Source organism: Amblyomma maculatum, chromosome 2, assembly GCF_055883805.1.
Source record: "Amblyomma maculatum isolate TAMU_Amacu chromosome 2, ASM5588380v1, whole genome shotgun sequence".
Lineage (NCBI taxonomy): Eukaryota > Metazoa > Arthropoda > Arachnida > Ixodida > Ixodidae > Amblyomma > Amblyomma maculatum.
The window spans coordinates 66,376,439-66,402,307 of record NC_139345.1 but is presented as its reverse complement, the minus strand read 5'-3'; the positions used below and the strand labels follow the sequence as shown (position 1 = coordinate 66,402,307).

At 46.7% G+C, this 25,869-nt stretch overlaps 1 protein-coding gene across 1 annotated transcript in view; it reads left to right on the top strand.

Moving 5' to 3' along the window:
• The window catches only part of LOC146198863 (neprilysin-like), a 38,295-nt gene that overhangs the window by 6,717 nt on the left and 5,709 nt on the right, over positions 1 to 25,869 (top strand). Inside the window, exons 4-8 of the mRNA XM_084591994.1 lie at positions 4,785 to 5,002; positions 6,393 to 6,615; positions 8,449 to 8,685; positions 16,995 to 17,288; positions 20,826 to 20,951. Coding sequence (XP_084448120.1) covers positions 4,785 to 5,002; positions 6,393 to 6,615; positions 8,449 to 8,685; positions 16,995 to 17,288; positions 20,826 to 20,951 — 1,098 coding nt within the window. The remainder of the gene's footprint in view (positions 1 to 4,784; positions 5,003 to 6,392; positions 6,616 to 8,448; positions 8,686 to 16,994; positions 17,289 to 20,825; positions 20,952 to 25,869) is intronic.

Below are 25,869 nucleotides of genomic sequence, written 5' to 3'. Positions count from 1 at the left end.
TACAAGCAGGCGGTAACTGCCAACTGGCATGGCTGCGCACTAATTGGACTTAAGTTTCCTGGCAAGAGCTGCCAACTTGGGTCTCTCCTTTAATATGGAGGGTGATATAGGAATAAGCCTGCCAGAATACTAACAGTCAGACACTTTACTCCTAGGCCACAGATGCACATTCATGTGGTTTGGTTAAAGCAGAACTTTATATGCGAGGCAGTAAGTAGCCTACGCTATTGCACCACGCCCTTAAAGACAGAGTTTAGGTGTCCTCCATAATTTTTCTTTGACAGTTGCACCATGCACTTACATGAACAGGTGGAAGCGCTAGCGCGAGCTCTGTGCGCATGTTTGCATCTTTCTCAATAGCTCATGTTAAGTTACAATACTGCTAGTCCCAAGGTAGGAGCCGTGTGAGGGTGAGAATGACAACACTGAACATCAAAAAACCAGAATGCCAAAATAATAAAAATAGTAAAAATATAATTTATAAAAGGATACAATACATGAAACATTAGACATATGAATGGAACTACAATGCATTCGAAGGAGAGAAAAAAACTGCAAATGACAATGACCAGAGTTCGAACACTAAGTTCAATGAAAGCCTGAAATTGCATATCAGCCCACGTACTATCAAGACATTTCCACTCCCCTACCATGTGAGGAAAATATGAAAAACAAACGTTATTTTTTATTCTAAAAGGAAGCAAAGTAAAATGTTTTCTGCGTCCCGTAGGGTAGCCGTATTCATGAGTGTTGCTAACTAAATAGCCTTTCCCATCTTTAAACAGGAAATGCAAGCGCGCCATCTTATTTCTGTTTGATAATGCCATCAAACCTGCTCTCTCTCTCTGAGTCCCGTAACGGACGTTTTGCCAGACTGACTGAAGATAAACCGGACTTTCTTTTGTAGCATTTTGACTGCCTCAACGCGAATCTTGTGTTACGTGTAGACTCAGGTATTTGTACTCTGATACTCGGACAAGTTGGTTATCATCAGCTGAAAAATCAAAAGTCAATGAACGCTTGTTATCTACCACAGTCAAAACAAAAATTTTGGCATAATTTAAACGTACCTGCCACGTTTCGCCTCACTTCAAAAGCCAGTTGAGATAACAGTCAACTTAGTTTGATTTTCTTGTGAATTAGTAACAGATTTAGCAGAGATTGTCAGCATACAGCCAGACCTTCGCCTTACGACCATCAACAATGTCATTTATATAAACCAGAAAAAGTAAAAACCTTCGCATTACAACCATCAGCAATGTCATTTATATAAACCAGAAAAAATAAAGGTTCCAATACTGATCCCAGGAATACTGATCCCTGGAACAAAAATTTAAAAGAAAATTTGCTATAAACAACATATTGGTATCTATATGTCAGGTATACGCTTGAAGCCAGTTGCAGAGTAAAGTATCCGTTTTAATATGCTATGAAGTTTAATTAGTAGTTTCGATATCTTGTCAAATCATTTAGCTAAGATTAAAAACAACGTTTCTATTTGACTTCGGTCATTTATAGCTGATGAAAAATCATGAATTGCTTCAAAAAGCTGGGTCACAGTCGAAAAACCCCTCGTAAAGCCGTGCTGAGCTGGTGAAAGAATTGAATGAGAATCAATAATTACGGTAATGTGTTTATCAATGATATGTTACATTAACTTACAGAAATTACAGGTTATGGCTATTGGTCGATAAATTGAGATGAGTTGCTTGTTTCTGCTTTTATATAACGGCTTTATTTTGGACAGTTTCCAGTCTTCAGGCAACGTGCTTGATGACAACCATTCGGCATACCTCCTCAAAAAGGTGTTAGGCATTTCATCGGGCCCAGGGGATTTTCTCTCGTCTGAATTCAATAAAAGGTTATGCACGCCAAGGGACAGTTATTTCGAAGTCATCAATGGTAGGTATGCTTTCAAATCTAGCAAAACGAGATGAGCATGGGTCATAAAATATGAAGACTGATTTGAAAATGTTCATTGAAAGCATCGGAGATTACCGTTTCGTCAGATGTTGGCCGATTGCTTATCACAAAAGTGTCACATTAGTCACATTAATTTTCTTAAGTTTAAAGGGAACGAATAGATCAATACAGGCATATGCAGTGTTCTGATATTTCAACCACGTTGAGTTTACGTCATCAGAATCGTTATTAGCGCCATTTAAAAACTCGCCAACTGATAGTTACAGTCTATCTATAATGTTAACATCATAAGCAGAAAAAACCTGCACACGAACTACGTTAGTTGACCTTGATTGTGTAACTGAGCTAAATTGAACTAGGACAGGCGTATGGTCTGAAGTGCTATCAACGACCTCACAGTGTACTTCACCGGGGATGTTGCTACGTACAAAGACAAGATCTAGAACAGACATAATGGTACCCTGAATATGTTCTTAATTTTCGACCAACTGATTTAAATCGAAACAAAACGCAATGTCAATGAGCTCTTTCTTATGGGCAACATCACTACTACCTGATGAAAGTGCAGGCCAATCTACACCTGGAAGATTAAAATCGCCACACAGCACAATCTTTGCATCAATGTTCGCGCACTCTATATAATGTAGGTTTTCAATTTATTTATCTAGCAGATCTAAACCAGAATCTGGCGGTCTGTAAACAACACCAACAATTACAGTGTTCATCACAAAAATTCTTGCAAAACAAACATTCAATGCTAGTTGGATCATTCATGCACATAACTTTCAGTTTTTTTCTTAGCAGCGCGGCGACGATGCCGCCCCGATTTTTGCGATCCCGGCGATAGACTTCGCATTCAGGAGGAACAAATTCGTTATCATATACTTCATCATACAACCAGGTTTCAGTAAGTGCTACGACATCAGGGTCATGAATGGTAATCAAGTATTCTAAATCAGCAGCTTTGTTTACAATGCTCCGGCAGTTAACGTTCAAGATCTTCAATGGGTACGAGCTTTCTTTTTTCACAATGCTGTACGATTCAGAATGGCTGGTTTTCTAATTTATCGACGTTCCATCGGTAAAGATTTCCATTGACTGATATTTTATCAAATACTATAGTTTCACGCGTTTTTTACGGTCCCTGTTGCTAGCAGTGTCCCACAATTTTTCTAATGACGCGTATTTTTTTAAAGAAATCTGTGATGTACTGCCCCACGTTTCAGCCCCATAGGTGAGTGCAGGTAAGGTGAAACGGGGCTGAAACGTGGATGCTAACCAAGAGAGTTCTACTTAAGTTGAGGACAACCCAGAGGGCTATGGAACGAAAAATGATAGGGGTAACATTAAGAGATAGGAAGCGTGCAGAGTGGGTCAGAGAAATAACTCAAGTTACCGACATTCTAGTGGAAATAAAGAAGAAGAAAGGGGAATGGGCAGGACAGTAGTGCGAAGAGAGGATAACCGATGGCCGCTTAGGGTAACAAACTGGATTCCAAGAGAAAGAAAGCGTAGCAGGGGGCGGCAGAAAGTTAGGTGGGCGGATGAGGTTAAGAAGTTCGCGGGGGTCAAGTGGATGCAGCTGGCACAGAACCGGGTTAAGTGGAGAAATATCCTTTAGCTTTGAGCAGTTATAATACCAAAGCTTTTTCTCCGTAATGAGTAAGTTTTAGAATAACCGGAAGAGTTTTGCTAGCGGATTTCTTTCCAAGCCTGTGACATCGTTCTATGCTATCAAATCAGACACTTAGCTTATTCAGCAAAAATTCTTTGGTTACTGTGTCGCGAAGAGTTTGAAATATTTCGGTGGCTGGCTCTTCGAGGCCATGAATAATGGTATTGTTTCGACAGCTACGGCTTTCATGTTCGTAAACTTTGCCTGCATTGGTCGCAACGTTCGTTACAATTGCTTAAACCAAATTTCCCACGGCCGTGATTGAGCATCCGAAGCATCCGAAGGACCAGTCCGTCGGCGCAGGGTTTAAACAGACCGGAAAGTCTGACGTCACATGGAAGTAGGAGTGGAAACGGTTGATGATGGAATGGGTCAGTACCTGGAAGTCATTTATCGCAGGTTTCTGGGCTGGTAGGTCCCTTGCTGTCTTGAAGAATGTCCACGTTGGCATCCAGAGAATTAGTATACGATGCGGGAGAGCTTTCGATGACGAAGACGATGACCAATTTTATATGAAGAAACACAGACCTATTAAGCATGATTGCAGGACATATCCAGTTGCAGAAGTTTGCGCATATCTAGTTGAAAAAGTCTGTAGGGGGCATGTATGTGCAAGCGCCATTTCTCGGAAAGGGGAACATCGTCAGACGCGCCTTTTCTAGATGACAAGAGAAGCTCACTGTGATATCATTTTGATTAAAACGCTGCAGCCTTGGTGGGATCGAAAATCTGTCCAGACTAGTTGGTCTTTTACCATCTTGGTTCCTCGCTGTGCAAAGTATGCAGGGATAAAAAGTACATGAGACAAGATGACTGACTGCGGGCTGCTGCTTGCAAACCATACCGATTACCGCCGTTACCAGGCGCCACGTACTGCGTACATGCTGAGTAACGATGTTTGAAGAAATTCGACGAGAGCGTGGACGTCGGCGAGCTAAATAACTCGATACGTCTAAACGTGAGTCGCACGTATGCGTCACTGAGCGTTAACTAAACCCATGGGTGGTTATTTACCTCACTTGTGACGAAACACATCAGGGCCTTGCCGTGGTGTCCTTATGTATTTATACAGCTCTACAGCAGGAAGGCTAAGCTTCCTTTGCAATAACACTGCATTTGCGTTCGTTGGTTTGACAGAATAAATGCAGTCTGTCTAAATTTGCACTGGTATTGTGGTACTGCGCAGCTTGGAGGCTCGCTGGTGCTGACAGTGCGGAGCAGCGACGAGCTGTCCGACTGGCTGGAGACGCGGTCCACGCTAGTGCCCACGGACAAGTACAACGAGGCGCTGCTGATGGTTGTGGCCGCTTTTCGATGGCCTGGGGGCCGCCAGCAGTCTGTAGACGTCGTCCGCGCTGTCACCAGCGCGGATCGTTTGCTCAGCGCGCTCGTATCGAACTCCAGGTACGAACAGACGTCACTTGCCAGCAGCTGGCCGTAGCCGCCATTGCCGCAGCTCATGCGACTGATACCCAGGAGTCAACTGTACTGCATGCTTATTTTATTTTTGCACAAAGGTTCGAGTTGAGATTAGTTTGAGGTATGGTAGGGATATTTTCTTATTTTGTCATTTAAAACCCAGCAGGGTTCACTTATCAACCTTAGCGCACGCACAAATTTCTCAGAGCTCAGTTTACAACTTTCGCCACCTGGTGATGTGTGCGTGCTGCCAGATATAGCTTGGTAAGTGAGGCGCGCTGTTTGTCGAGAGAGAGAAAAACAGAGTGAGCAAAACCATTTATAACAAAAGAAAACAGTTTAGCCAGCGTTTGGAAAACACTGGCATGCTCCCCCCTTCCCTCTCCACAAGGCAAGTCACCCACATGGCAGCGAAAAAGCGACCACGAAATTTATTTTAACACTGAAGTGAGAAAATCAGCGGCACACTGGAAATATTCCCATCCACCACCGTCGACTCAGTATTCCTCCCCTGTGCACTCAACCGCTACCCAAATCTACCCTACAGAAGTTAGACTAAACACCAACCCATTCATCTCTCCCTCCACAAGGCTGACACCAGGGGAAGACTATGTAGTAGCGGAACAAATAAGCGTTGGCGAAATGGAATTCAAAGATGCACTGGATAGCCAGTTTCCCAAAAACAACTGGCCTTCCGCACCCCCCCCCCCCCCCCCCCCTGCCTTTTTTCCAGCAACAATCTTCCATTAACGTTTTCAGTCTTTAAACTCTATCGATGGTAAGTGTAACTTCTTGCGGAGCGTTCGTGATTTAGGCTTCACACCTTTCCTTGATGCGCTAATAATGTGACAATGTATTGAGTGAGGCAGTTAAACTTTACTTCGTTCGTTTCTGTGCTCTTTGCCTCCATGTTGCGTATAGTTCACTTTCGTACAGATCCGCGTGTCGACGCACCTGAGCGAGAAATCTGGATGCTAACAGCAAGATTGAAGTCGAATCGAGGGCAACACAGCCAGCTGTGAAGGCAATAATGACAAGGTAACATTAACAGGGAGGAAGAAAGCAGAAAGGGCCGCGAAACAAACGCGAGCCAGGAAGAGGAAATATAGGCGTGGGTGGGACCTACGATTGTAAAGCAGATAACCTGTTACTCCTGAAAGTGGCTGATGGATTCGGCTAGAAGGTGAAAATAGTAAGGGCAGGCAGATCGAAGTGTGGAGATGATATCGAAGTATACGTCCGATTGCACGTGCCGCATTTTGGTAGGGCGCGAAGGCAAATGTGCGGTATAGAATCGCCGTATCAATGACGAGGATCTACCTCACGGCAATTACATTTTATTTTTTCTCTCTCTCTCTCTATGCGCCCCTCGCAGCCTGTGGTCGGGCACGCATATTGGTCTGGAGTCCTGGCGCCGGATAGTGTCGCACGTGGTGGGTCGACCAATGGCGCCATCTGTGCAGTCGTCGGCGCTGTTCTCGATGATCGGGTACTTTGTGCTCAAGACGACCGACGACGCAGCGGTGGCCGCTGCCTGGCTGATGCTGCGCAAGCTCGCACCGCTCAGCGCCACCGAGGCTCCACCCGACAAGAAAGAGGTGCGCCATGCTCGGTGCCTTGGAGACCCACAAAGCATTCTGACCAAGGACGTCATAGGCCTCGTCATTATAGCCGGGCATTTTATGTCTACTTCAGCTTCTCGGCTCGGAACGTGTGGATGGAAACTTCGAGACGTATAGCTCGATCCTTAAGTGAAATACGACGAGACAATTCGATGCTTGCTGTCACCGCGAACAAGATGAATGAAATAAAATGGTCATAACAACGTCCACCGTGATCATGTTCCAGGCCATTGGCGGCGCCCCCTTCTATACTGTTTCATGTTCTTGGGTTAACGCCACAGATAGGGGCAGCATGGTGTTTTTCGAGCAAATGGCGGCCGAGGAGGGCTCTTGGTCATTTTTTGATCAACCCACTCCGGTGATGTTCCGCATATACGTCCCAGTTAGGCGGCATAGAGATGAGAGGTACGCGAATTGAAGAAAAAATTTTTTGCAGTAAGGCGATAAAAAACCCATGAAAACCTACGCGGTATGTGGAAATGCTTTACTGCCGTGATCTGTAATTTGTGCGCACTGAGAGAGCACATGTCTTGTTAAGTACGTTGAAACTCAGGTAATTCGAATATTTTAGTACTTAATTACCGGTTTTTCAATAAGTGCGAACTCCGCTAGATCGAACACAGGACAGCATGCTACGATTCGTTCGATCATGCCACGCAGCGGACCTTTCAAAAGCAGCGAAAAGCGATAGCACGACTACTCGCCTCAGGCCTTCCAGCCAGAGGACAGGGCTAGTAACAATGGCGACTTATGACGTGATTTTATTGGGCGCATGGTTACTGTTGCTCTGCTGGAATATTCAATTCCTGCTCGAGCCACTTGCCAGTGCAGCTTTTCGTTATCGATCATGACCTCCTGCCGTTAGTTCACGCAACAGCTTATCGCTAACAGCACGCTGCGCAAGTTTCCTCACTCATGGAATCTCAGGGCGTCCACCAAGACGTAATATCACTCGTTTTTTCCTGTCACCTGTCGCAGGGAGGTGAGGTAATAATAGCATGTCCGAAGTTCCCGAGTGTTAAGAGGGCCCACACGTCCAAAAACGCCAAGCGTGCACTAAGTTGCAATGCAGTAATTCAACAAAGTGTAGCAGGCTCTTCTAGTTTTCCTGCATTTAATTAGAATTCCGCTTAATTCTGTCATGATTTCGAGTCTCGTATGGATTCTACTAACTGGGATTCGACAGCACTGCAAATGGAACATGTTACATGTTCTACCGGGCATGCTTGTCTGCTAGGCATCAGGAAAGATTTCTGACAAAATGTGGTAGCAATATTTTAGTAGAGAGATAGAGAGACGTGCGGACGAATTGGTAGATCGATAGACTGATATAGATGGACAGAGAGAGCGAGAGAAATAGCATCATTCAGAGAATTTGACAGGGAGTCATATAACTCCCGATCATTCCTCTTAGCCGTCGGCGTAGATCTCTTGGATCGTGGCGCCAGCCATGACTCATGATTTAATGAAGAGGAAAACTTACTTTGTTTTGCTTGAATATTCTAATTCAGTAAACGTTGCTATAATGTGACGTTACATAACCCGCGCGCAGCAGAAAACAATCCTTTCGCATTTTGACAAACCAGAAGGTCATGCGCAGTTCGAGGACCCAACCCCTGCCTTAGAAGAAACGAAGGACTAACTCGTTAACTAGTCGCTTAGCAAGAGCTTCTATAACTTCCGTAATCCTTGAAAAGACAACTTAGTGATTCCAACCATCAGAGCTTCTGTGTTAGCTTGTGGGTCAGTCTCATGTTTTCTGACAGGTTAATCCGGATAAAAGCGGCCGCACCCTAATTGAACGCGCAGGAGCAGCGGTTCAGATACTGCATCCACACGATCTACCGCGACCTCCCTCTGGCCGTTGCCTCTGCGTACGCCCAGGCCTCGGACACAGCTGCCAACGCTAGCACGGCCACGGCCGCTGAAATAATCATCCACGACGTAGCTGCCAAGATGATCGAGCTGTTGGAGGCGTCTGGTCGGTTCCACATAGCCGAAAGCCTGCGCACCCTGCAGAGCATATTTGTGCTGCCCGTGGACGATGTAAGTGACCGATGACGACAGCGTGTACAAACGCTTACCCAGTTTTTAATTCCTGCTGCACTGAGATTTTTCAAACCCGCAGCAAAACCGTGCCAATGCAATTAAAGCGTCCTAAGCCACCACCAATCAAACGCTCAGCTTGTAGACGTGACATAAAACACTATTTAAGGTGGATGAGGTTTTGAGAGAGGCTGTGAAGTAGGCTGTGAAGATTGGCTGTGAAGTAGCCGTGACAATAGCTGCGGCTATGAAATTTGCTAGCAGTCTTTTAATTAGGCTTGATTAGCATTCAAGTCCGAAGGAGAGTTAAACATTTTGTAGCATTGTGAATATTTGCTTTTCCGTTTTTCATTCTATGCATCGTTTTCCTGGAATCTACTCGATACAGTTTAGTTTCCTGCTATTTTTTTTGATAGCTTAAAGGCTTACTTACACAGTCACGACTAACATTCCCGGTGGAGACAAAAGTTTTTGTTGCAACACTACGCTAGTCGCCGAGTCATTTTGCGGAGCCTCCGATGAGCCAAGCGGCGCATGCGCGAGGAGTGAGTGACGTCACACGGAGCACAGGGCCCGTATTCCGGGTTTGCGTCGTTGTGTGTGTGTCGCTATCTCACGTGACCTCGAGCCATCTGATTGGTGGAAACACCGGGACCGGGTGTTGCCACTTCGGAACCGGAAGAGGTGTCAACATCATGTTTCGGCGTTTCGACCAATCAGATGACTCAAGGTCATGTGAGATAGCGACACTTCGATAACGGCGCAAATTCGGAATACGGGCCCAGCTGGAGAGCCGCGTCGTAGCCGCCGCCGACTCCTCCGGGTGACTCAGAGGTTCCACCGCCGCCGCACCAGTTGCGCATGCGCAGAAGAGAGTGACGTCACATGGTGCACAGCTGGCATGCCGGGGCAACAGCCGACCTACTCGCGGCGCGGTGACTCAGGGGTGCCACCACCGCCGCGTTCGCCACATATGTTGCTTCCGCAGTTTTGCTCGGGATGACCATTGGTCAAACCACAGCTAATTTTTAAGGCGAAGGCCTCATCGTTGTCGACAGAAAGTTGGCAGCAGAGGTGTCTGGAGGCAATCTATTTTTAATACGTCGCTAAAAATATGTGTTGTGAAGCCATGAGAGTGAGAATTAACCTCGTCTCCACCAGGAATCGAACCTCCATCCCTCGGATCCCCAGCCCAGAGCTTTACCAACTGCGCCATACCCTGGATCGTGAAATTGATTGATTGAATGTCCTTTATTGAATGGGAAGGCTCATGGCCATGGATGGGGATAAAGGGGAGTAGACAGAATCTTCATTGTATAAGTCGTCACTCGAATCACATAGCTCTAACCAGGCCACTAAGCGAGCCATACTTGGCAAATATCATCTGTGTGTTAGCATCAGTTTCTAGAAGGGAACGGTAGTTCAGGCGGTAGGTTTGATCTCGGAGCGTCCAGTAGAAAAAGTAGGGCAATCCCAGAGTAGATGAGATATGCCGCCGCGAGTTAGAGTCGTACAGTGGGGGCATGTAATCATTTTCTCCGTATACTGACGCCAGCGGGCCATAATACGTGGCGTGTAAACCGCATATGGGCGATGAGCTTATTTAAAAAGATCTCGACTTCGGGTGAGGTGTGTTTTTCTCGTAAAAGGTGGGTCTGGTGTGGCCACCTGCATGCGATGCTGACTGAGGCTACGAAGACTGGTCCGAGTATAGTGCATAAGGGCAAGATAAGGGGTGAGTAGCCCGCCCAAGGTCGAGCAAAGGTTGGTTGGTTGGTTGGTGGGGTTTAACGTCCCAAAGCAACTCAGGCTATGAGAGACGCCGTAGTGGAGGGCTCCGAAAATTTCGACCACCTGGGGTTCTTTAACGTGCAATCGCACAGCACACGGGCGCCTTGCTTTTCGCCTCCATCGAAAAGCTGTCGCCGAGGCCGGGATTCGATCCCGCGTCCTTGGGAACAGTAGTCGAGCGCCGTAACCACTGCGCCACCCAGGTGGGGTCAAGGTCGAGCAAGGATTAATCAAGGGGGGTGGGGAAGTAAATGTGGACATCCCACCTGCCAAGGCAGCCGCGGCGTGTGCCGCCACATTGCCCCTTGATTCGTCTGAGTGACCTGGGGTCCAGTGAATAGCGACAGTTCTGGTCGCGAGTGCCCCGCCGAGGTGGTGCAGTGGTAAGAAACCCGACTACTGTGCCGGAGTACCCGGGTTCGAACCCGACCTCGGCGGCTGCGTTTCGATGGAGGCGAAACGAAGAGGCGTCGTGTGCTGTGCGATGTCGGTGCACGTTAAAGATCCCCAGGTGGTCGAAATTACTCCGTAGCCCTCCACTACGGCTCCTCTTTCTCTCTATCCACTTTCACTCCCACCTTCCTCCCTTCCCTTACGGCGCGGTTGCGGTGTCCACAGAAAAACAAGTGAGACAGTTACCGCGCCTTTACCGCGGTACAGGGCACTGTACTGGGGGTGAAGAGAGTGAATAGGCCATTCTTACAACGTGATAAAGGCTTAGCGCTCATAGAAATACATCGAGGCGAAAGTTTGCAAAGCAGTTTTCTAAATTCAGGATGTTTTCTGGCTCACAGCAATTATGAACATACAAGAATAGATGGGGAAATGCCATTTCAGAGAGGCAGTATCTTTAAAATACCGCGAAACGTAAGGGAGTGAGAGTTAAGAGGATGACCCTTAGAAACCCAAGTAAACACAACTTACCGCAACATTTTTGTCGTTTTGCATGAGACTAGGAGAGCCGGTCGTCAAGCGTGGGCGAGAGTTTTGAAGAGATAGGTGACAAAGTGTATGCTAGGTCATTCTGGAGGCAATCTATTTTTAATACGTCGCTAAAAATGAGTTGTGAAGCCATACATTAAGCCCACAGGCTCGTTGTCTACTGGGTGTTTTTCCGAGTCCCGCAAGCTTCTCTTGTAGGCGGATATGTTTCCTTATGCACCGAATTTTCTTACTAATAACGGTCGTTCAAGATGTGCAGACAAGAAAAAATTACATTCAAAAATTGGTTTAGGCTTAGCTCGGCTATACCGGGATACACGTAGCGAAAGCTAAGACATAGCTTGGTTAGCCTTGGTTAATTTTGATTGCACGACCAGGTTAGTGTGGTTGCTTGGCTAAGCCTCTTCGCCGCGTTGTTTTCGCCTGTTTTCATTCCAACGCATAAGCCTGGCTTGTTTAAGAATTTCCGACTCGCTTTCCATGGCTCCAAACACAGCGGCGCCGACGAACCAACCGCTTTTGAAGCGGAAGCTTCGTTGGCCGCGATGCAGCGATTTCGCAGTGGCACCAATTTCCACCGTGGTTGCACCGCTGTGCGTGTTTTCACTTTCACTCGCACCTTCTTCCCTTCCCTTACGGCGCAGTTCATGCGTCCACAGAACAAGTGTGACAGATACTGTGCCATTCGTTTCCTATGAACCAATAAAAAAATGGATGGATGGATGGATGGAAACAACTTTATTTAATAAAAAAAAAGTCTTCCAGGGTGGTCCCCTACTAGTCCAGAAGTCCACGGGCTTTTGCTTCACATAGAGCCCGATCTACCAGCCATTTCTGATCGGCGGGTTGAGCTGTCCGCAAAGCAGCCTCCCAGGAAGAAAAGGTGGGATGGGGGATGGGGGGCACTGCCTGGGGGGGAAGGACATTCCCACAGGTAGTGGAAAAGTGGATTTTGGCTCGCCACAGGTGTCGCAGTGAGGGGGCAAGCCAGGGTGAAGGCATGAGAGACGGTAGGGGGAAATGAAACAATCCGTCTGCAATTGTCGCCATGTAGCACTCGATAAGGGTGACAAGGTGCTGTGGGGTGGTGGCAGTGTCATGCGCTTGTGTTTGTTGAATGTGGTGATTTGGTGGTATGTAGAAAGGACCGATGCGGCCTCCTGCGCCGAGGTGGGTGCCTGATCATCCGGGGCTCGGGTAGAGAGTTCTCGAGCCAGCGCATGAACGCGCTCATTACCGGGGATCGAGGCATGCCCTGGGAACCACGTTAGATTAACCGTTCGGTCGAGAGAGGTGGCGGTGGTAAGAATATGATGCGCGGACGGTGTCGCCACGCCGTTTAGGTAGTGGCGGTATGCCGCCTGAGAATCTGTACAAATTTCGGTAACGTCTTTGTCAATGGCTGAATGGGCAAGCGCGAGTGCGATGGCGGCTCCTTCCGCTTCTGCAGGCGAATTAGTTCGGATAGTGGCGGCGGCCGCCACTCTGCCATCTTCGTAGGCAGCGACTGCAGTGAAAAATCCTACTTTAGAGTTCCCTGCCGCGTCGACATAGATGATATCAGAGCGGTTGCGGTATCTTTTGGTGTAATAGCTGGCTCTAACTTTCCGCCTTCCCTTATAAAGGCAAGCGCCCATGTTGCGTGGTAGGGGCTTCTGGTATATGTGGTCCTGCGTGCCCGGAGAGATCATGAAAGGTGTAGCACTTGCTGGGGTGGCGATGGGTGGATTGAGACGGAGTTGTCGCAGTAGGCATTGTCCTGTTTCCGTGCGACTCAGGTGGACTAATTGGTTGGTGCGTTGAGCTTCTATTAATTCGTTCACGGTATTGTGAGTACCAGTGGCCAGCAGACGTTCTGTGCTAACCGTCCGTGGAAGACGTAGGGCGGAGGTTACGGCCATGCGTATTAGGATGTCCGCCTGCTCTGTTTGGCGCTGAGTGAGTATATGATATGGGAGGAGGTATGTGATTCGGCTAATGATTAATTCATTGGTCATATTGAGGGTTTCGCGTTCCGACAGCCCATGGTTGCGCGCAGCCACACGTCTGATTAGTCCAGCAACCTGCTTGGTCTGTCTTTGCAAGAGTTGAAGGGTGGCGGTTGCATCAAGTGCGTTGCTAATGAGAAGGCCGAGAATCTTCATCTGAGACACAATGCGCACTGGGTTTCCGTACATGTGAAGTTCAATGGGGGGATCTCCGGGTATGGGTTTAAGCTGCATTAGTTCCGATTTAGTTAGGGAGCATCGGAGGCCTGTGTTTTCTAGATAGGTGGTGGTGATGTCTATGGCAGACTGCAAGATATCCTGGGCTGTCCCAAGGGATTCGCCTGTTGTCCAGAGGGTTATATCATCTGCATATAAGGCTGTGTGGAGCTCTGGGATAGCAGCAAGGGCCTTTGCTAATGGCGCTAGGGCCACGTTAAAAAGTAGCGGTGATAGGACCGCCCCTTGAGGTGTTCCGCGGTTAGGCAGGGGGAAAGGCTGGGAGGCAATATCCCCAAGGTAAAGTTGTGCCGTGCGTCCCTGAAGAAAGGCCCGAACATACTGCCATATGCGCGTGCCGCAGCCCGTGGTGGCTAATGTCGTCAGGATATGGTCATGGCTTATCCTGTCGAATTCCTTGTGAATATCTAGGGCCAGTATGGCGCGCGTAGAGGCTGTACGGCGCTTAGTGTGTAAGAGAGACTCTTTAAGGGCGAGAAGTACGTCTTGTGCCGAGAGGTTTGGGCGGAATCCAAATTGAACATGGGAGAGAAAGCCTGTTGCTTCTAGGAACGGTTGCAGACGATTGAGAATGACATGCTCGAAGAGCTTGCCGACACAACTCGTTAAGGATATAGGGCGCAGGTTTTGAAGAGAGAGATTTGCCCGGTTTGGGTATAAATCGCATGCTGGCGTGGGTCCAGGTTGATGGGAGCATCCCAGCGTGCCAGTGGTTATTAAAGAGTTCCGTGAGTTCCTGGAGAGAGACTTCGTCCACAGAAAAACAAGTTAGACAGTTACTGCGCCTTTCCCTTTTTATAAATAAATCAGTTTTTTTTTTCAGGTGGTCGAAATTACTCCGCAGCCCTCCACTACGGCTCCTCTTTCTCTCTTTCCACTTTCACTCCCACCTTCCTCCCTTCCCTTACGGCGCGGTTGAGGTGTCCACAGAAAACAAGTGAGACAGTTACCGCGCCTTTCCCTTCCTATAACAATCAATCAGACAGCGAAGGTGGCTCAGCTACAGAGCCAGTAGCAAGTCCGTGCAGTAAGCTTAGATTACATGAAGCGACACCAACGCCGGTGTTTGAGGACACGAAAGGGCTCACTCGACCACAAGAAATATTTCTCAACAAAGTAATAACAAACGCCGCTTACACACCGCACATACTTGACAAGTGGTTTCTCCGAAGACACGAAACACTCAAACACAACATATGCACGCACTGTCAGGAACAGTGTACAGCAGACCTAGAACATCTTATATGGCAATGTCCATCGTTTTCACAAGGAAGAAACAAAATTACGCATATTCCACACGACGACATGCCCACATTAGCAGGTCAGGTTATATCAAGCACCGAAATACAACACTCCATTGCTACATACGGCAGTGAGAGCGGCCTGCTTCGAGTAGTGTGAGAGAGGTCGACTCACAGCGCGAAGATCGGCCGCATGGCAAGCAACAAGCAACAGCTTGAAGAACCGTTAAGACGAAGAAGTTACACTCCCATCCCTCCCAACTCCCCAAGAACCCAAACAGCGGCCGAGAGCCATCCCTTCCTTTCAATAAAGGCTTCATTCATTCATTCATTCACCTGCGGAGGTGGCTCAGTTGCCCCGCCGGGGTGGTGCAGTGGTAAGACACCCGACTATTGTGCCGGAGTACCCGGGTTCGAACCCAACCTCGGCGGCTGCGTTTCGATGGAGACGAAACGAAGAGGCGTCCGTGTACTGTGCGATGTCAGCGCACCTTAAAGATCCCCAGGTGGTGGAAATTACACCATAGCCCTCCACTACGGCTTCTCTTTCTCTCTTTCCACTTTCACTCCCATCTTCCTCCCTTTCCTTACGACGCGGTTGAGGTGTCCACAGAAAACAAGTGAGACAGTTACCGCGCCGTTTCCTTCCTATAAATCAATAAATCAATCATTCAATCAATCAGGTGGCTCAGCTACAGAGCCAGTAGCAAGTCCGTGCATTTTCTTTTCTTTCTTCCTACAGCCACAACAACCACATGAGATGGGAATGAAAGAGATAAATAAGCCCACTGTAGCAGATGGTGGCGCAGACGACGCTCGATTCGTGCGCGGACAACGCCGGCGACTTGTGTGAGCAGACGGAAAATTTTGGTCGTCTGTTGCTACGCGAGGTTTGTTTATCGTGCTGTGAGGGCTGCCTTCAGCTTAAACGTTTATATCATTTGAGCGGCAGTATCAGATGCAATGTAACCTGCTCGGCAGCATGTCGGACAACACGAGAGGCTGTCGGAATTGCGCGAAGCACCCAGCGGATAGCTAGATTTCCAGGGATATGTCGGTCTTTACAATGCACATTTATCCAGACACTCTAAAATTGATTGGCTTTAAGATCACGTAGTATAATTTGTCGTGCACACTTTTCTTTTTGTAAACATTTGCTAGCATTCAACTATCTGCCGTGTTTATTGGTGCCCTCCGAAACCGGAAAATTATTTTGCTAAGTGTTTCTTGCATGTATTTCTATGAACCGTACTCCCGACATGTATCCCCATCCATGGCCATGAGCCTTCCCATTCAATGGAGGACATTAAATCAATCAATCCCCTCATGTTTCGCGGAGTTTTAAATATACGTCACCCTGTAATGAGGTTTTATAGTTTCACAGTGTCTTCTACAATGTTCGTAGTTACTCTGCACAGAATGACGATATCATAGGTGCGCCCCGTCGAGGTGGCGCAGTGGTTACGGCACTCGACTACTGTTCCCTAGGATGCGGGATCGAATCCCGGTCTCGACGACCCCTTTTCAGTGGAGGTGAAAAACAAGGCGCCCGTGTGTTGTGCGATGTCAGTGTCCTTAAAGAACCCCAGGTGTTCGAACTTTGCGGAGTCCTGCTCTACGGCGTCTCTTATAGCCTGAGTCGCTTTGGGACGTTAAACCCCACAAACCAAACCAAACCGATATCATAGGTGCACTGTGAAATCTGAAAATTCTATTGAAACCTTCTGGTTCCATGTATTCCTGTGTGCGCTAAGCCTTCTTTTCACCCCCAGTCGGCTCAGCTTGGCGACAGCAACGCCACCACATCTTGCTTACGTCACAGATAGGTGTTGGTCTATACGGCTCTGTTTCCATTATACATCGGCCATGCTGGATGCAGTGGTTCTGACTTGGTCTAAGCTGCCGTACAGTACGTGCTATCCCGTAAAAGTGCAAGCATTTGCAGGCCATCAAGTGTGTTGCTTAATCTAGGAAGACTCGCTCGATGCGTATTTTCTGGCTCTAATTTCTGTTGCGCCGCCCTCAAAGATTTTAGGTCGCCATTTTTTTCGCACAATATTATATACAAAATTTCCAAAACTCAAGTGTACGTTTCTCTTTTACCCTCCAGGCGGTGGTGGACTCGCTTTACGACTCTGTACCGGCAGGCGATATCCGGCGCACACTATTCGGATCACTGGCGGAGGCGACGAACGCGTTGGCTGAGCGTCGCCTTGCGGCCCTGGGTTCCCTGCTTGAAGACAATACGCTTCACCTGTTCGCGCGCCCACTGGACATCCGGATGCATTACCTGCAGTCGATGCACGCACTGCTCGTGCCCATGGCTGTGCTGGAGCCGCCATTATTCCGGCAGACGCTCACCTCCTCCGTCAACTACGGATCTTTCGGTCGGCTCATTGCCCAGGTACGCTGGAGAAAACGCCCCATCGGTGTCTGCCATTTAAAAAAAAAAGAAAAAAAAAAGGTGATATCGACGTTCACGTAATGAGACGCAAGTTTCATTATCGATTGTACGTGTAAGGGGAATCTAAAAGAAAGCGATGAGAGAACGCCAACATATGACCCGCAGGTCACATGAGTGATAACAAATGTCATATGTGTTTGCTATATGGCATAATTAACGGGGTGACGAGTCGAAAAAATATTAAAGACCGGTACTGAAAATAGCATCATTTATACCGACTCTCTGCATTATCACAGCATTAAACCACAGAAATGCTACAGAACCTCCAATCGGAGACATCATACATAATATAATAGCTGCAAAAACACAGGGACATACAATTAAATTCTGCTGGGTACCAAGGCACGTTGGAACCAGCGGCAATGAGAGAGCTGATGCATGTGCCGCAGCAGCCCGTCATACTAAAATACAGCCAGTCAACATACCACATAAAGATGTTCTAAGACTTGTAAAGAGAAAACTGAGAGTAAAATGGCAAACCTCATGGAACAACGAAATAAATAATTAGTTGCACCTTGTCAAACCGATCACTGAAGAATGGAAATCGTGCAGTCACCAAAAACGTTTCATCGAAGTCATTTTATGTCGTCTTCGCATCGGACACTCAACTGACACATAACTTCATTCTAAAGAAAGAGGACATACCTCTGTGTCAAGGATGCGGAGGTGAACTAACAATAAATCCCATCTTACTTTCATGTACTAAACTAGAGAAGGTAATGAAAAAATTTTTTACAGATTTTTACACAGAACAGATCCCTCTCCATCCCAGCCTGCTGTTAGGGGAAGATACACTGGTCGAAGTTAACAATGTTCTCCATTTCCTAAGGGATGCAAATCTCCTGAACAAACTTAAAAAAAAAAAAAAAAAAAGATCAGTCCTCATTTGCTAAATAAACATAAACCTTGTTCCTGGCGCGTGATAGCCTGGGTTGCTTATGCGTCAAAAAAAAAACCCAATACAATACTATAGACGAGTGCGAAGCGTTGGGGTTTGATGGTGCCTCTCCGGTGCTAAAAAATACTATTTAAGATGAACGCAGAAGCTCAGGAGCATCGTGATTACTGCAATCTGTAAAACGCCTCCGTAACAGTCCTTGCATGAGCATTCCACCAAATGCTATCGTGAGGGAAGCCTGTGGAAATGCAAGGCGTATCTATCTGAACAACCTCGCCATGAGCAAATTTAGCAGGTACAGCTGTGGTGGTACGCATTTTCGTCCAGAAATTAACCTGTACTATATTTTTTGCTAACGAAGATTTGTTTGATGAAGATGACGATTTTGACGAGACAGCGTTGAAGGTTTAGTTCCCCAGAATGTCCCGCGTCGGCGCTTTTGGCGTCAGCTCTAGCATTGGGCGCGAAAAATCACTGGAATGTCATTGACACATGGTAGGTGGTAGGTTACAACGCCTGGAACTGATTGGTCGTTAGGTTATGTATGTAGCGTCACAAGATCCGGTGGCATGGCCGATTTGGCAAGAATTGTCAACTCGGGTAGATCCCCTGCAATTTTATCCTAAAAAAACTAGATAATCGCTAGCGTAATAATTATATCCATATTTAAAATAATGCCAAAAGAAAGTTTTAGTTTGACTTGTTCCGATGCGCACCAATTACTCTGGGACAATTCGAACACTGCACAACACATTCGGTTAGTTTGGAATATTTTAACACACGCACTACGAGTGGTAGTGCACTGGATTCGCTGTTCGAAAATTCGAATATTTCATACCTAGAAAATCTGGGGAAACGCATTTTTAACGCGATGACGTCGAAGGCCTCGCTCGGTAGGAAATTAGACGTCGTAATTGGCTCGGGGAGTTGCTAGCTGGCAGGTGACATGTACGTGCACGGTTAAGTGATGTCATCAGGTCATGAGACATGGTCGAATTGACAGGCGCTGCGAATTCGGGCTTCGCCTTTGAGATGGGAGAGTGATACCGGAATCCAACCTTCCAAGACCCTTGGATCACGAGTGAGACTCGCTACCCTATAGTCTACGCAGGGCGCTCGTGCGGCTTGGTTATAGCGAAACTCTGTCAGGTGGTCTTTCACACAATGTAACAGTTTACGTTTGTGTGCTAAAGAGTATGCATGGCACAATAGGGGCACAATTAAACGATTACTGATTCAGCGAGTAGCAATGTGAATAGACGCGAACGAGGTCCCGCAAAAGGAACTGGTCATGTGGAGCTGCCACTTCCTACACTTACAAGCACCTATCCTCCACCGGGTATCGAGTTCCTACCCATCCGATCCCCAGCCGAGCACATTAACCGACTAAGCCACTTCGGGCACGTGAGAAACGTATCTTAGTGCCGTCTCCATGGTAAGGTAGAGACAGAACGACGACGCTTTCAATCCGGTCTGTAGGAGCGTGCGTAGCGCACGCCATCTGCCGCTGTCTATGAAGTCCAATCGCCGCAATGAGCGCGCGCCATCGCCGCAGAGTGGAGCTGCTCACCCCGAATTCGACACGGAAGAAGCACTGTGCAACCGGCAGGGTTTTGGCAAATAAACACTGCAGTAGAATCAGTCCCAAAGGCTTTCATCTTATCTCTCTTAAGGAGTATCAATTGCCTCAATAATTTTTACAAGGGGAGGATGCTCACGAACTCATTTTTTTTTTTACATAGCATAATGCTGCAGCATAACAATGAATATACTCGCAGATTTCCCCATCAACCCTCCCTCTCGGCTACGCGGCTACGCTAGTGGTTTTCTGCTGAACAACGCGGGCCTTATGAATTTATATGGCAGCCTCAACTTCTCTGCATGGCAAAAAATTAAAAGCTAGATTTTGTTGCGCGTTGGAAGGCTCACGACATTACCATCAGATAGCGTAACAAGCTTTATGTTAGGGTAAGCTCGGTTTCAAGATCTACGCAAAGCAACTCGCAGTTACGGGATCAGATGATGATGATGAATCAACATTTATTTTGCCCGAAATAAATCGGTGGTGCACGCAGGCACCAGAACGAGGGTTCCCTAGATGCGGGTCCCATATGTTCCCAGCAGCTCCTGGCCCCTGTCAGTTTGTGCGAGCTGAATCGATAGGGCGGGGCTGGATAGACAATCAGTGCTCTAGTTGGCGCTCGCTCGCCGGCTGCAGGATGTTATCTTCACAACAGCATTATCTTGTATCATGCCGCAGTTGTTTTACAATCAAATTCGATGTCAAAGAAACCTTGTCTGGACACACCGCTCTATGCTTGGAATCGGACCGAATTTATAATGAACCCTTTAATGCTTCGTAGTCTTAAATAAGGCCACAAATGTAGATGGGGGAATTTTCTTAGACTTGTTCGTGCCCGGTTTCTCGGTGGATTGACAATTTTAATCGGTCTTGAGCTTCCACAGAAGCTTCACGTAGCTTACGTATTTAATACAGTTTCAAATATTTTATGTACTTTCGGTTTCGGAAGGCAGAAAAAGTCCTCACGCGAGGTTAACGTTGTCTTTCTATCGGGCAGGTTTTGATTGAAACTTTCGTGAAGAATCCGAACGCGACGAAGCCTTGCGATGAGGCGGCTGATAATTTCACTACTACCGTGCTCCGGGATGCTGCTGTCGAGAGACCAGTTGGGCGCGCTTTTCAGGTAAGTGCAGATGTGCTGCCCTAAGAACTTTGTTGAAATAACCGGCTACGCAACAGTGCAGTACACACAGCAAGTTCCTGCGTGCTTCGGCACACATGCGGGTTTTATGCTTGTCGTCGTGGCGAGGACATTATCCGCATTATTGTTTATTGTATAATGAACTTGTCAGAAGCATGCCAGTAGGGAAGAGATGTGGATTAATTTACGACGTTTGGGATTTTTAAAATGTTCGCAAATGTCAGCATGCGGGCGCTTATGCTTTCCGCCTCGATATAAAAACAATGGGGGTTGCCGAAATCGCACGCGATACTTTGCGCTCAGCAGACGAACGGGGTAGCTGTCTTATGTAACCACACTGGAAACAGCCTGTGTACTCGGGATTAAGGGATGAACGTGTAAAATTCAGCATCCTTGCACATACTAAAGCGGCTGCAGTTTGTTGCATAGCAATGCCGCCATTGAATATATGTGGACAAATAGCCCAATGTATTTACTTCGGTCTTTCTGGCTCAGGCAAATAATTTTGTTGAAGACCCCGGCGTTCTTCCGAATATCCGTCGTGTACGTTGTCAACAAAAATTATGGATATGCCTTCGAAAGGAGGTATAGAGTGCAGAAGACATGGCCAGAAATTGGTCGGGGATTGTGTGATGTTATTGAGGGTATGGTATTGCCGAGATGGCAGGAGGAGGAAGATGAGTGGGAAAGGCAGGGAGGTTAACCAGTAAAAGCAACCAGTTTGCTGCTCTGCCAACTTGCTGCCAACTTGGACATCTCATTTGAGATGGGATGGAACCCACAAGAACTTTTGGATCTCAATTTAGGCGCAATTAGACCACGCAGACGCGTTTGTACGGCTTGGTTAACGCGGAGGTTTATTTCTATTTCAAATTTAAAGACGCCAATATCACACATACACACACAAGAGAAGAAACACGGGACAGAGCGCCACTCACAACAGTTGTGAGTGGCGCTCTCTCCCGTGTTTCTTCTCTTGTGTGTGTATGTGTGGTATTGGCGTCTTTGAATTTGAAAAAGAAATGAGCTATCAACTAGCCCAACAAGAAGTTCTCTTAAGCTTTATATCTATGTTTTGCGATGCTTTGCGTAATGCGGAAGCTTGAGGCGGCATGCTTATTAGTACGTGCGAGATAAGAAGCCCAAGATAGGAGGCCAGTTAAACGAGTAGCGAAGTGTGTGAACGCGAATAAGGATACACGAGAGGAGCCGCAGGCTAAAGTCACTATGGCTGTGTTTCTCAAATTATTAATTTTTAGAGGTGTGGCTCAGTGTGTGATATAAAAAGCGCGTTTTAATTGGCAGGAAAATCTCTCTTTCTGTTCATAGTACCAGAACGACTGCGCAGTGTTACTGAGCGAGCCACTCTTCTATCTTGTTGGCGCGCAAATATCGATGTAACAGGGCTTCTGAACAGAGCTTTTATAGGCAAACTTCGGTTTGGTTTGGGTTATGGCGTTTAACGTCCCAAATGTACTCAAGCTATCAGAATCTAGGGTAGAACGAAGGAAAGAAGATGGCTACACATTATGAAAGGGCTCTGAATGAGGGATGAGTGGGTGTCTCAGTCCGCAAGCCAAGCCAACGTTTCAACAAGGGGACTTGTCTTTGTCTAGTCCCCTTGTCGTAACGTGCCACTTCCCATCCCTTGTTAAGTACTCTTTCAGGCTATGAGGGACGCAGGAAAACTATCAAAGGAGCGTCTGAATATGCCGGCAGAGCGATAGAAACAAAAAAATGGTTCTGCGCAGGTTCCGCGCGTGCCAATTCTATTAATTTAACACGTGGCGCAGCAGCAGCATGGTGTCAATTCCTTTGTTTAAATCGCCAACAAATTCGACGAGCAATACCTGTCCAAAAGTGAGGATCATATTTGCTCCTTGAAGCCATGGGCCCCTATTACTCATATTTCACTCATACGGATCGCTTGCTGTTGAACGCAACCTTTAATTGCTTAGTCCAGATGTCGTCCGGCGCGAACCTGTTACTAGAAGCCTCCCCAACTAAATCAAAGTTGGCAGTCTAATCCCTTCAGGATTTCTCAGCGATCGTGTTGAGACATACCCCAATTAATCGGCCCTGACCACTTCGGACGAGATCCACAGGTATGCCCCTCCATATGCCCAGAATGCCCCGAAAAAAAAGTTTTACTTTATTTTGACTATGCTCCAGAACTTACTGCAAATATTTGTACTTTTACGCATGTACTTTTACGTGCTCGTACAATTACGTAGTATAACGAAAGGTGCATATTTTGGCTCTCATTCATCGTTTCTAGGCTTCTGCCAACGCGTCCCCTTGTGCGGAACTTTTTTAAGCCTTTGCATTAGCCCACTGGTGAGCATCGCCTTTAGTAAGAACTCGTTGATTGTGTAACTGCTCCTGTGAGCCTTTCAGCTATCTGTGTAATTGAATGTGCAACGCATGACAGGGTTGTTCGCACAAAATAGAAGACTCTTTGTTGAGCGCCAAATATGACGGTGAATTTGCATACCGCAAAGACAGCTTATTCCAAAAAGCGCCAAAACACAAGGTGCTTTTCTTCTGAGCAAACCCTTCTCATAGGCAATTCAATTCCGAGAAGTCCTTCACAAGGCCGAATGAAATCTTGCATACCCATTCTATTACCGAGGACGACTCTGGGGGATCGAACCCCGCACGTTCTGTAAGCGAGCCTTTTCATCAAATCACTGGGCCACCGCTGCCACATAAATACGCAGCACAGCCTGGGGTTACGGGCAGAAAGTACGGACTTGGGCCAAATCCAAATCAGGTGCACTAGCACACAGGGTTTCATTTCGGGTTCGGTATGAGGCTCGGTTTTCATTATTTAAGAATTTTGCATATCCGGAGCATTATCAGTTTGCTCTGTCGTTTGCAGCTCAGATGTGAACGTCGAAACGATATATAGCTGCATAAGTAGCTGGCTGATATTTTTGGCAGAGTGCTTGTAGCGTTATGAAGGCCACCAATTGGGCAATCAATGTAATCGACTTGCTGTGGTCACTTGAAGTTACAAGGACACCAGCATTCCGAATTTCATCATGGCGCTAAATGTTTTCTTAAAGATTAAGAATACTACACATTATATTACTGAGCAGTGGAAAGCCTTGTTACGTTTCGCAATTTATATTTGTACTTGCTTTACCATAACAAGCATAAAAAAACCGCTGACCCTGCCCGGGAAGGTAATTTAATGATAGAAAATCGTAACTCCATAGCGGTACTTTGATCCACCTGCCTCTCTTTGAGTTTATGCTCTTCCCTTCATGCTTCTTTCATGCTTCATTCCCTTCATTCCCTTCATACCCTAGCCATGTCCTAAATATGCTCTCCATGTCAATCTTATTTGCGGACGCTGATCTTCCTACATTCTTCGCTTTTTGAAAAATTCAAAACAGCACCTTAATTAAAGGTAAAGTAAGACCCGATGTGTACGAAACATTGGGATTCCAGCAGACATTAGCGAATACGCATTATACAGGAACATATATGATTATTGACAATGATAGTCTTACACTACTTGCATAACTTCTCGTGCAACAAAATTTTAGCTTTGCTGTATAGATTACTTAATCACCTTGTAACAACTGCGCTTCGCTAGTAGCCACAGAAAGTGCCATTCACCTTGAGCAATTGTAATGAAAGAGAAGAGAGAGAGAGCGAGATAATAAAACGATTTAGCGTAAACGTCATACGCAATGCTAAACAAGTAACCGTGTACGGCTACAAATGTGTGATGGGAAAGTTTTAGCGTTTCATCTTCCTAACATTCCGGCCTAAGCTACTTGGCTTCCGTGCAATATTCGAGTGCATATGCTAAAACACGCATGGCCTTGAACAGCACGTCCCTTTCGTACAGACTCAACGGCTTTCTAATCACAGATTCACTGCCGCTGCAGCCTGCCACAGCAGCGTCCGTGCTGCCAATTTTTCCAATAGCATCACAGCCGACAGTGCTGCTATGAAGACACAGTGCGCGGTTACTGAAGCATAGCGTTTACGCGATGACAAGGTTTGTGCCGCGAACGGCATCGACGCCGACACCAATATTTAAGACACTGAAAACACTAATTGTATTTGAGGAGGAGATTTACTGATGATGAAGAGACGAAAACAGGAAGCAGCTAAGATAGATCGAGCAAGGACCCTCGATGGCTGAGGAAAACTCAAGGTGGGGACTGTTTAGTGTGCGACCAGCTACAGTCCTAGTATATCAGGGATGACGAGTAAGCGCGGTAAGTCTTCGTCCTCACTGTCTTTCTTACTATTTGCCTCGTGGATGATGCTGCAGACGCCCATACTGACGAAGCGAAACTCAGGAGCGAGCTTAGACCTAACAACGCTCTAAAAACAAGTCTCAGTGTCATCGATTGAATGATGACATTTTATTTAAAAAACAAAAGGAGATGAATATCATAATAGCAAGATTATATTCATTCGAGGTCACCAAGAGCTGGAATTTCGCGTACTGATTACCTCGTAATTCAATTAAACCTTTAAAATGTAGACTATACGGCCATGCTTTGAGCCAGGACAGCGAGAAGGAACAATAGCTGAGAAAAAGGTGCAAGCAATTTAGAATCCCGGTATGAATGCTGCAAATATTTAGACCACTACGTTTAAACAACCCGTAGTCATCAAACAATACTTTATGTAATGAAGTAGTACACAACACTTCTAAAGACACGTATATGCTGTATATTATTCGAATCAGAGAATGGAAGGCATTGCGACTATGGGCACATTTTGACTGCTGCAGTCCACAGTGGTGCTAATGTTGCGGTCCTTGGGGGAGCAGTAGACATTTATTGAAGACTTACAGTTATGACAAAGGCCTTGTAAAATAGATCTGCAAAACCTAAATGCATTTCTGAACCAGGTAAGACGCTTAAAATTA